The 12234-nt window shown below is 42.7% G+C and overlaps 1 protein-coding gene across 1 annotated transcript in view; it reads left to right on the top strand.

The window, feature by feature from the left end:
- greb1 (growth regulating estrogen receptor binding 1) overlaps nucleotides 1-12234 on the top strand; it is a 194519-nt gene that overhangs the window by 26455 nt on the left and 155830 nt on the right. Inside the window, exons 2-4 of the mRNA XM_060855164.1 lie at nucleotides 1965-2144; nucleotides 4090-4203; nucleotides 10876-11052. Coding sequence (XP_060711147.1) covers nucleotides 1965-2144; nucleotides 4090-4203; nucleotides 10876-11052 — 471 coding nt within the window. The remainder of the gene's footprint in view (nucleotides 1-1964; nucleotides 2145-4089; nucleotides 4204-10875; nucleotides 11053-12234) is intronic.

A 12234-nucleotide genomic window follows, 5' to 3' on the forward strand; every position in this document is an offset into this window, starting at 1 on the left:
CTGTCTGAAGCTTGGAGCATTTGTTTGTCCAGGAATGTAACATGTAAACAAGTGTAGAGAGTTTAAGATTGTATCAACAACGGAAATTGCTGAAAAAGCTCAGCAGGTCTGGCAGCATCTGAGAACCTGAGGAAGGGTCATTGGACCTGAAATGTTAACTCTGATTTCTCTCCATAGATGCTGCTAGACCTGCTGAACTTTTCCAATAATTTCTGTTTTTATTTCTGATTTCCAGCAAAGGGAATTCTTTAATTTTTTATTGAGTTTGAGTTTGTGTTAGTGTAATTTGGAGAGTTAGAAGTTGGACTGGAATCTGAAGCTAGAAAACTGAGAATCACCAGGAATTGGTTCTTCAGTCTCTTCTACGTATTTGTAGGTTTTGTTGGAGGAAGTGGGGCATGAGCATTTCTCTTCCTCCTAGTTTTCCAAACATTTTAAAAACTCTTGAACATTTATTTTGTATTTGCAGCTGCAGGGGAAGTAAACCTTGACACGTACCATGCTCATCTCGCAAGTACATATGTGGAAATCTTCGGGCCTGAACATATCTCTAACGGCTATTTTCTGAGGCTCTGTTTTCATTGTGCAATTGCTTGTCTAACTTCAAAACAAATCACCATTACAGGCGATGCCCAGAGCCAGTCAAACAGTTTTTGTGCTGGAGTGTCTCTGGGTCAGGTGCATCCCATTGCTGCTCCCAGGCAACTCTGGGATCTCTATCCCGAGCTGAAGTTAATGATTGTTGTTTGGAACAAATTCACTCTTATGGCTGTAATTCCGTTACAATAGAAATTGTTAGAATAGGAAAATGCCTCTGGAAAGTCTCACCCCAAGTTGATATTTCTTATCTGTAGCAGTTGATGGATAAGATGTTCTGTGCAACAGAAAAATCTCTTCTACATCCCTGACCACTGTCATCACAAGTTGTACTATTTATTGGACTTCCCTCCTCCATAGGCATTGAAATATTTCTATTTGTTTTATTGAAAATTCTGAACAGTCTTTCGTTTTCTTCTGTTATCTACATTTGTGGCTGAATTAATGATGGGGAAGAAACGTTAGACAATACTATAACCTATCAGTAATAGTCCACGAATTGAATTCCACTCTTATGAGCAGTGCATTATAACCCTGAATTAGCATGTCTGTGGTTGAATCCATGGGTGATGTGCTTTGAATCTTCTGATTTTATGGGACAATAGAAAGAACAATCACCAAGGGAAAAGAGGAAGGCAGACAGTCATCTGGGAACACTTAAATTGCGTCTTTCAGTAAAGCTATTTTGTGTCACTGTTTTATGGTACATCTTCGCAAAGTCTATCCTTACTAGGTATCACTCCTGACACAATGTTTTGCAGTATTTGCTAACAGATTGCAACTACAAACCAATGTTTAATCAAGCTGTGAATATTTCATTAAGATTTTCAAATTCTGACCGATTAGCACCTTCCACCTTTGACATAACTTGTCTAAAATGAAGCAGCTGGTCTTAGAATAAGTAACACGAGTAATCAGCCATAGCCCACAAAATAAGTGTAAAACTTTCAGTCCTAGTCTAGACTAATCCATGTGACAAAACAAACATGCACCCTCAGCTTCACAGATATTTAAATAGCTGTTGCTGCCTCTTACATGGGGCAAAGAGGTTGTGTTGTAGACAGGGTTTATTACTACTTTAAATGCAAGCATTCTGCTTCTGCATGCCTCATTAAGCTGTAGCATTAGATGTCAATAGCTTCCATAAAAAGGGTGTTAAATTCTGCAGTCCCTTTGCCCTGGGCTGTGAGCACATGGTTTCCTGTAATTTACCAGCAGGGAGCTCTTGGGGTCTTGCTTTACTGACCAGGTTTCAGAAAATGCTGAAGGAAAATTTTAATGCCACTATGAACAGCTCAAATTAGTTAAGAGAAATGTACTCCTGCCCTGTGTTCAGTTCATTTAATATGATGCTTCTGAGTTTTTAGTGGCTTCTGTTTTTGTAAAGATGGGAAACTCGTATGCTGGGCAACTAAAGACGACACGTTTTGAAGAGGTCCTGCACAATTCGATTGAAGCCTCCCTGCGGTCAAACAATTTAGTTCCCAGGCCTGTGTTTTCCCAGTTATATCTCGAGGCTGAGCACCAATTGATCTCAAACTTAGAAGGTAAGGCTATCTTCCGTTTTCTTTTGTTCAACTTGACCAAAGTACTTTTTAAGTCAAAGTAAAATCATGCGTACAGTGCATGTTTTGTATTCAAAAGCAAAGGGTAATAGGATTGTCATTTCTCGGAGGATGGTTTGCACACTGGTGCCTGGAATTAACTTTACAATGCCCTACATGTTTCATAATTCGTAAGTGTGAAAGTTTTTTTTCAGCCAAGTATTCAATTTCTGACCACTTGTTCAACATCATAAATGATAGTTGCCTTTGGTCGGTACATTTTCAGATGGCAACTTCTAACATCATTCTAAATTCATTAATATTTTGAGCAAAGATAGCTAGATTTCTCCCCTCGCTGTCAAGCTAGGTTTAAAAGGCAATGAATATGTTGTGAAATTAGGACAGAGCATTCAGTATGTAAAGTGGTGTGCATGTGTGTGTATATTTCTTGCTAGACGCCATGTTGGTAAGATTTTGCTTTATAGGCTCTGCACTAGAATGATGTGCATATGCAACTGGCGGTGTCTAACAGCTTCATGATTAAACTTCCCAAATTGAACTGCTGTGAGTACAGTTGGCACATGGCCTACTGTGTTCAAGATAATAGTGCTGTTTATCTGCAGTCAGGCCAGCAGATCTTAAACAACCAACTAGATGCTGCCTCTCCAACGTATGTAAAATATTTATAAGTTTTTTAAAAAAAATTGAAACATATGGAGCTGAGGTTAGCTTGGTCATTCCTCCAAGGTACACTGGAGTTCTGGAGGCTTTTGTCAGCCCCCTTTGAATTCTCAGCTGTACTGAGGCAAATTCAGTTTTCAATTGTTTAATCAGGATGCTATTGCACATGGGCGTATCTTTAAATACTAGTTACCTCATGAAGGAGCAGTGCTCCAAAAGCTAGTGCTTCCAAATCAACCTGTTGGACTATATCCTGATGTTGTTGTCCACCCCAGTCCAACACCGGTACCTCTGCATCATTTAAATTTCTTGTATGCTTAGACAGTACTTTGTGAACTGGTGTCTTGGCAAATGCAGATAACTCTTCTGCTCCTGAGGAGCATTTCGTGCGTTTGCCTTTCTGCCAGCACTGAGTCAGGGCTGCTGAGGGACCAGTATTTCTTGTTCAAAACAGCCTTGAGCATTATGTTCAATAAATAAGCTAAGTGAACTTGTCTGCAGCTTAACGATGCCATGATAAGACTGATTTTCCTGAGCCCCTCTGACTGGGTGTATTAAGCAGAAGCAGCACATCTCCAATCTGCCACATCTGTCCAGCTCTGGGGTCACTCTCACTTCCTGTATGAACAATTTGAAACTGTCAAGGGAAGCTTTGCGTCTCTGTCCGGAGGGCAGGGGAATGGGGAATGGTATGTTTTGGCTGACTGAAGTGGAACCTTTCAGAGTGGACCAAAAGTTGCAACCTCTTCTTCTCTCGGGTGATTCCTGGCTAGTTTACAACGCTCTCACCATTCCTGCATGCCCCTGTTGGTTTTCCCAACATAGATAGATCGCTTTCTGTTCTATTGGCATGGATGCTTATCAGGGTGAGGACTGCAGATGCTGGAAACCAGAGTGTAGATCAGAGTGGTGCTGGAAAAGCACAGCAGGTCAGGCAGTATCAGGTGAAGGGCTTTTGCCTGAAATGTCGATTTTCCCGCTCCTCGGATGCTGCCTCACCTGCTGTGCTTTTCCAGCACCACTCTGATCTAAACCATGGATCCTTCTCACGTTATGGGCACATCCATCAATTTTTTTTCTCTCTATTAAGATTAAAGCTTAGTTCCGGATTCCTTCTGACACAAGTGGCACATAAGGAGAATGTGCCCCATTATTAATGGCTTGTTTTTAAGGGTTCAACCATTGTGTGAAGTGGAGTTAGATGAAGATTTTGGTAGATTTTGGATACAATGCCTTTGTAATGCAGATGGGTTTCTACCTAACACAGCTTGCAAACGACCAGGAACTGAGGAGGAAGAGGAGGATGATGGGTCAGAGTCTAGTAGCCCCCTCATTCCATATCAGATGAAGCCTCCTCCAGAGGGGTGTTGTACCACTGATGGTAAGTAGACTAAGCTTTCATTTAGGGGCTGCTGGTTTTCAATGGATGTTGATTTTATCAAGAGTGATTGGCCTCAAATGTAAAATATTTATGTACAACTAAACTAAGCTCTAACAATTCCTTGGTTGGGAAGTTCTGAACTAACTGTGAACAAGGTTGGAGCCTGAGCTGTTACAGGGACTGAATGAACATTGCAATTATTTTTTTCTTTATTCATTCATGGGTTGAAGCCATCACTAGCTAGGCCCAGCATTTATTGCCCATCCCTAATTACCCAGAGGGCAGTGAAGAGTCAACCATGTTACTGTGGGTCTGGAGTCACATGTAGACCAGGCAGTTTCCTTCCCTAAAGGACATTAGTGAACCAGGTGGGTTTTTCCCACAAGTGATTGTGGCCTTACTTCCAGATTTTTTAAAATTGAATTTTAATTCCACCATCTATCGTGGCATAATTTGAACCTGGGTCCCCAAGACATCATCTGGGGCTCTGGATTAACAGCCCAGTGATAATACCACAGTGTTTTTAAAAAGTACATGTCAGCAAACCATCATAAATTTCTAATAACTACTTGCATCTGTATTATAGATATTTTTAAACCATGTATTCAGGCAAATCTCTGCAGCAGATGGGACTTAAACCCAGATTTCTTGTTCCAGAGGTAGGAACACTACCACTTCACTACAAGAGTCCCTGACAGTATTGTATGCTTTGAATTTTGTTTCTCTCTGTCCAATGCCTATTGGCTTCTCTCACATTAAGACATGTACTGGGAAAGCAGTGCGGCACTTTTCCAAGTGTTCATCCTGCTTTTGTGACCTGGAATTCGGATGATTGGTGCTTCAGTGCTGTTTCATATTTGTATAGTTCTTTCTTCCACTGGCTCTTGTGGCTTTTTAGGTGTTACCATGGATGAAATTAAAACAACAAATGCGAGAGATCACAGCAACTCAGGCAGCATCCATGGAGTGAGAGCAAGCTAACGTTTTGAGTGTTGATGACTCTTCATCAGAGCTAAAGTGAATGTGTGGAGGGAACAGCATTTATAGTCATGGAGATATACAGCATGGAAACAGACCCTTCAGTCCAACTCGTCCAGATATCCCAACCTAATCTCATCCCACCTGCCAGTACCCAGCCCATATGACTCCAAACCCTTTCTAATCGTATACCCGTCCAGATGTTTTTTAAATGTTGCAATTCTACTAGTCTCCACCACTTCCTCTGGCAGCTCATTCCATACATGTATCACCCTCTGCGTGAAAAAGTTGCCCCTTAGGTTTCTTTCCCCTCTCACCTTAAACCTATGTCCTCTAGGTTCTGGTCTCCCACACTCAGGTGAAGATACTTTGTCTATTTATCCTATCCATGCCCCTCATGATTTTATAACCCTCAAAAGGTCACCCCTCAGCCTCCAACGCTCCAGGAAAATCAGTCCCAGCCTGTTCAGCCTCTTCCTATAGCTCAAATCCTCCAACCCTAGCAACATCCTTGTAAATCTTTTCTGAATCCTTTCAAGTTTAACAATGTCTTTCCGATAGGAAGGAGACCAGAATTGCACACGAATTTCCAAAAGTGGCCTAACCAATGTCCTGTACGACGCAACATGACCTCCCAACTCCTGTACGCAATACTCTGACCAATAAAGGAAAGCATATCAAATGCCTTCTTCACTATCCTATCTAACTGCAACTCTACTTTCTATCAGTTATGAACCTGCACTCCAAAGTCTCTTTGCTCAGCAACATTCCTTAGGACGTTACCATTAAAGAATAAGACCTGCTAAGATTTGCTTTCCTAAAATGCAGCACCTCACATTTATCTGAATTAAACTCCATCTGCCACATCTCAGCCCATTGGCCCATCTGATAAAGATCCCATTGTAATCTGAGGTAACCTTCTTCGCTGTCCGCTACACCTCCAATTTTGGCATCATCTGCAAACTTACTAACTATATCTCTTATGCTCACATTCAAATCATTTATATAAATGATGAAAAGTAGTGGACCCAGCACCGATCCTTGTGGCACTCCACTGGTCACAGGCCTCCAGTCTGAAAAACAACCCTCTGCCACGACCCTCTGTCTTCTACCTTTGAGGCAGTTCTACTGGCTAGTTCTCCCTTTATTCCATGAGATCTAACCTTGCTAATCAGTCTCCCATGGGAAACCTTGTCGAATGTCTTACTGAAGTCCATATCGATTACATCTACTGCTCTGCCTTCATCAATCCTCTTAGTTACTTCTTCAAAAAACTCAATCAAGTTTGTGAGACATGATTTCCCACGCACAAAGCCATGTTGACTATCCTGAATCAGTCCTTGCCTTTCCAAATACATGTACGTTCTGTCCCTCAGGATTCCCTCCAACAACTTGCCCACCACCAACGTCAGGCTCACTGATCTATAGTTCCCTGGCTTGTCCTTACCACCCTTCTTATACAGTGGTACCACGTTAGCGAACCTCCAGTCTTCCGACATCTCACCTGTGACTATCGATGATGCAAATATCTCAGTAAGAAGCCCAGCAATCACTACCCTGGCTTCCCACAGAGTTCTGGGGTACACCTGATCAGAGCCTGGGGATTTATCCACTTTTATGTGTTTCAAGACATCCAGCACTTCCTCCTCTGTAATATGAACAATTTTCAAGATGTCACCATCTATTTCCCTACAGTCTATATCTTCCATTTCCTTTTCCACAGTAAATACTGATGCAAAATACTTGTTTAGTATCTCCCCCATTTCCTGCGGCTCCACACAAAGGCCGCCTTGCTGATCTTTGAGGGGCCCTGTTCTCTCCCTAGTTACCCTTTTGTCCTTAATGTATTTGTAACAACCCTTTGGATTCTCTTAACTCTATTTGCCAAAGCTATCTCATGTCCCCTTTTTGCCCTCCTGATTGCCCTCTTAAGTATACTCCTACTGCCTTCATACTCTTCTCAGGAGTCCCTCGATCTATCCTGTTTATACTAGACAAATGCTTCCTTCTTTTTCTGAACTAAACCCTCAATTTCTTTAGTCATCCAGCATTCCCTATACCTACCAGCCTTTCCTTTCACCCTGACAGGAATATACTTTCTCTGGATTCTCGTTATCGCATTTCTGAAGGCTTCCCATTTTCCAGTCGTCCCTTTACCTGCGAACATCTGCCTCCAATCAGCTTTTGAAAGTTCTTGCCTAATACCGTAAATATTGGCCTTTCTCCAATTTAGAACTTCAACTTTTAGATCTGGTCTATCCTTTTCCATCACTAGTTTAAAACTAATAGAATTATGGTCGCTGGCCCCAAAGTGCTCCCCTACTGACACCTCAGTCACCTGCCCTGCCTTATTTCCCAAGAGTAGGTCAAGTTTTGCATCTTCTCTGGTGGGTACATCCACATACTGAATCAGAAAATTGTCTTGTACACACTTAACAAATTCCTCTCCATCTATAATAAGACCATAAGACATAGGAGTGGAAGTAAGGCCATTCGGCCCATCAAGTCCACTCTGCCATTCAATCATGGCTGATGGGCATTCCAACTCCACTTACCAGCATTCTCCCCGTAGCCCTTAATTCCTTGTGACATCAAGAATTTATCAATGCCTTGAAGGCATTTAGCGTCCCAGCCTCCACTGCACTCTGCGGCAATGAATTCCACAGGCCCACCACTCTCTGGCTGAAGAAATGTCTCCACATTCCTGTTCTGAATTGACCCCCTCTAATTCTCAGGCTGTGTCCACGGGTCCTAGTCTCCTCGCCTAATGGAAACAATTTCCTAGCGTCCACCCTTTCCAAGCCATGTATTATCTTGTAAGTTTCTATTAAATCTCCCCTTAATCTTCTAAACTCCAATGAATACAATCCCAGGATCCTCAGCTGTTCCTCGTATGTTAGACCAACCATTCCAGGGATCATCCGTGTAAATCTCTGCTGGACACACTCTAGTGCCAGTATGTCCTTCCTGAGGTGTGGGGACCAAAACTGGACATAGTACTCCAAATGGGGCCTAACCAAAGCTTTATAAAGTCTCAGTAGCACAACAGTGCTTTTATATTCCAACCCTCTTGAGATAAATGACAACATTGCATTCGCTTTCTTAATCACGGACTCAACCTGCATGTTTACCTTTAGAGAATCCTCGACTAGCACTCCCAGATCCCTTTGTACTTTGGCTTTACAAATTTTCTCACCATTTAGAAAGTAGTCTATGCTTTTATTCTTTTTTCCAAAGTGCAAGACCTCGCATTTGCTCACATTGAATTCCATCAGCCATTTCCTGGACCACTCTCCCAAACTGTCTCGATCCTTCTGCAGCCTCCCCACTTCCTCAGTACTACCTGCCTGTCCACCTAACTTCGTATCATCGGCAAACTTCGCTAGAATGCCCCCAGTCCCTTCATCCAGATCATTAATATATAATGTGAACAACTGCAGCCCCAACACTGAACCCTGCGGGACACCGCTTGTCAGCGGCTGCCATTCCGAAAAAGAACCTTTTATCCCAACTCTCTGCCTTCTGTCAGACAGCCAATCTTCAATCCATACCAGTAGCTCACCTCAAACACCATGGACCTTCACCTTGCTCAGCAGCCTCCTGTGTGGCACCTTATCAAAGGCCTTTTAGAAGTCTAGATAGACCACATCTACTGGGTTTCCCGGTCTAACCTACTTGTCACCTCTTCAAAGAATTCCAATCTAAACTCTTAACACTATGGCAGTCCCAGTCAATGTTTGGAAAGTCGAAATCCCCTACCACAACCACCCTACTATTCTTACAGATAAGCAGTTGGGTGGGGTGGGGGGTGGTGATGGGTGGGTCGGGATAGTGTAGGAGTGGTGGAGTGTAGAGTGCTGATGGAGAAAAGATGTTGACAGTTCAGATTTAGTTAAAAATCACACAACACTAAGTTATAGTCCAACGGGTTTATTTGGAAGCATTAGTATTCAGAGCACTGCTCCTTCATCAGATGGTTGTGGAGTATAAGATCATAAGACACAGAAGTTATAGCAAAAGTTTACAGTGTGATGTAACTGAAATTATATATTGAAATTTTACATATGAAAGAACTGAAACCAACATGTTCATTCTAGAAGATGAGAGACTTAACAAACAATCAAGGTCTTTTTCAATATATAATTTCAGTTGCATCACATTGTAAACTTTTGCTAGAAATTCTGTGTCTTTTCATGTTATACTCCACAACCACCTGATGAAGGAGCAACACTCCGAAAGCTAGTGTTTGCAAATAAACCTGTTGGACCATAACCTGTTATGTGATTTTTAACTTTGTACACCCCAGTCCAACACCAGCTCCTCCAAATCACATTCAGATGAAGTGATTGGGATGTGAGAATGGCAGAACAATGGTGTGTCTGACTGCCAGACTGGGAAGAGAAGACAGTCCCACTGGAGGTGGGGACGGGAGAGGGAACATGGTGACAGAGAATGTAACAAGTAAAACCAAAAAGAAAGGAAAGGAACAGAAGTTGGTTCACAATCTTAAGGTGGTGAACTCAATATTAAGTCCAGAAGGCTATACAGTGCCTAGTCTGAAGATGAGATATTGTTCCTTCAGTTTGCGCTGTGATTCACTGGAATACTGCAGCATTCTAAGGACAGACATGTGGGCATGTGAGCAGGATGCTGTGTTAAAATTACTGACTACGGAAAGGTCAGGGCCATGTTTGTGCACAGATCAGAGGTGTTCTGCAAAGCAGTACCCAGTCCGCATTTGCTTTCTCTGCATTTGCAATGTAGAGTTGACCACATTGGGTGCAACAAGTGCAATACACAGGATTGGAGGAGGTTCAGGGGCATATGAAACTTATCTGGTAGATATGGCATGGTGGGTCAACGGTTGGCACTGCTACCTCATGGGTGCCAGGAACCCTGGTTCAATTCCTGCCTCGGGCGACTGTCTGTGTGGAGTTCACACATTCTCCACGTATCTGCATGGGTTTCCTCCCACAGGTCAGGTGGATTGACCATGCTAAGTTACCCATAGTGCTAGGTGCATTAAGTCAGGGATAAATACAGGGTAGGGGAATGAGTCAGTGTGGACTTATTGGGCTAAGAGACCTGTTTCCATACTGTAGGAAATCTTATCATTGGCTTGATTCCACCCTTGGGCAACTGTCTGTGTGGAGTTTGCATGCTCTCCCATTGTCTGTGTGGGTCTCCTCTGAGTGCTCAGGTTTCCTCCCACAATCCAAAGATGTGCGGGTTAGGTGGGGAGTTAGCACGGCCAGTCCATAGTGTCCAGGGATGTGTAGGTTTGGTGGATAGACGTGGGAAATGCAAGGTTACAGGTATAGGGTCTACCTGGGATACTCTTTGGAAGGGCTGTATGCTCTCGCTGGGCTGAATAGCCTGCTTCTACACTGTTGGGATTCTGTGTGTTTCTACCCTTTCTGTAAAGGCACATAAACTATTTGATTTGTCTGTGGGTTTGAATACATGTGAACGATTGAAAAGCTAGCTTTAATTTTCAAACAGGTATCAATTTGAAATTGATTTCATTTAATGAATGGACCAGATCACATGAAAACTTCAACCATACAACCCAGTTAATTTGTAGGTTTTAAAATTCAGGAAGCTCCAATTCTGCTGTGAGCAGGTAAACTTTTCTTTAAAGCCTGGGAAAGAAATGAACATGCTTTTTACTGATGGGAACAACTTTCCTTTTAGGCTTCTGTCAGGCGGGAAAGGACTTGCGGCTTGTTTCGATGTCGAATGAGCAGATTGAAGTGCCATCCGGATTCCTCCTCATTGGTGCCAAGTCTCCCAATCTTCCTGAACACCTTCTAGTCTGTGCTGTGGATAAGCGGTTTTTACCAGATGATAATGGCCGAAATGCTCTACTGGGTAAGATTATTCTTTGACCTGAGAGAGAAAATTTATTAACCCTTTGATTCCTTAAAGAACAAATTCAACCTTGTCTAAGTGTTAATTCACGCATGCATGGGAGGTGTACCCATCAAAGGTGACACATAACACCTTGACTTGCTACAAAATAATGCATTTATACCATTTTTGCAGATACGATTGCCAATAAAAAGGCTGCACGTTTACACACTAACTAATAGTATTCATTCTACACCATATTTCAAGTTAGTACACAGTAACGTATTGTCCAATCACATTCAAATCTGTGTGCAAGATTATATTATCCAATTAAATCATTACATGTTCATATCTGCTGACTGTAAGAACATAATTTCTGATGATCAAAACTCTTAACTGTCCTTTCATCCCCTTTCAACTCTTTCAAATTCTTCCTGAGGATGATAGAAATGAAGAGCTTATTGCTCATGAGGGTCATGCTGCCCAAACAGCCCAGCAAAGGTCTGGAGGGTTAGGAGGCTGCATCACCATCCCATGTGAACATCCCCCTGCTTTCCGTGCCTTGTTGGGGCCGACCAGCCTTACCTCAGTGACATTTGTTGTAGACCAGGCCAGACTACTCATAGAGTCGTAGAAATGTACAGCATGGAAACAGACCTGTCATCCATGCTGACCAGATATCCCAACCCAATCTAGTCCCACCTGCAAGCACCCAGCCAATATTCCTTCAAACTCTTCCTATTCATATACCCATCCAGATGCCTTTTAAATGTTGCAGTTGTACTAACCTCCACCACTTCCTCTGGCAGGTCATTCCATACACGTACCACCCTCTGCGTGAAAAAGTTGCCCCTCAGGTCTCTTTTATACCTTCTCGCTCTCACCCTAAACCTATGCCCTCTAGTTCTGGACTCCCCCGCCCCAGGGACAAGACCTTGTCTAATTACCCTATCCATACCCCTCATGATTTTATAAACCTCTATAAGGTCACCCCTCAGCTTCCGACACTCCAGGGAAAACAGCCCCAGTCTATTCAGCCTTTCTTTGGAGCACAAATCCTCCAAACCTGGCAACATCCTTATAAATCTTTTCTGCACCCTTTCAAGTTTTGCAATGTCCTTCCGGTTGGAGGGAGACCAGAATTGCACACAATATTCCAAAGGTGGGCCTCATCTGCTTCTGGCAGGAAACTGTATCAGCCTT

Source organism: Hemiscyllium ocellatum, chromosome 3 (assembly GCF_020745735.1).
Source record: "Hemiscyllium ocellatum isolate sHemOce1 chromosome 3, sHemOce1.pat.X.cur, whole genome shotgun sequence".
NCBI classification, from domain to species: Eukaryota; Metazoa; Chordata; class Chondrichthyes; order Orectolobiformes; family Hemiscylliidae; genus Hemiscyllium; species Hemiscyllium ocellatum.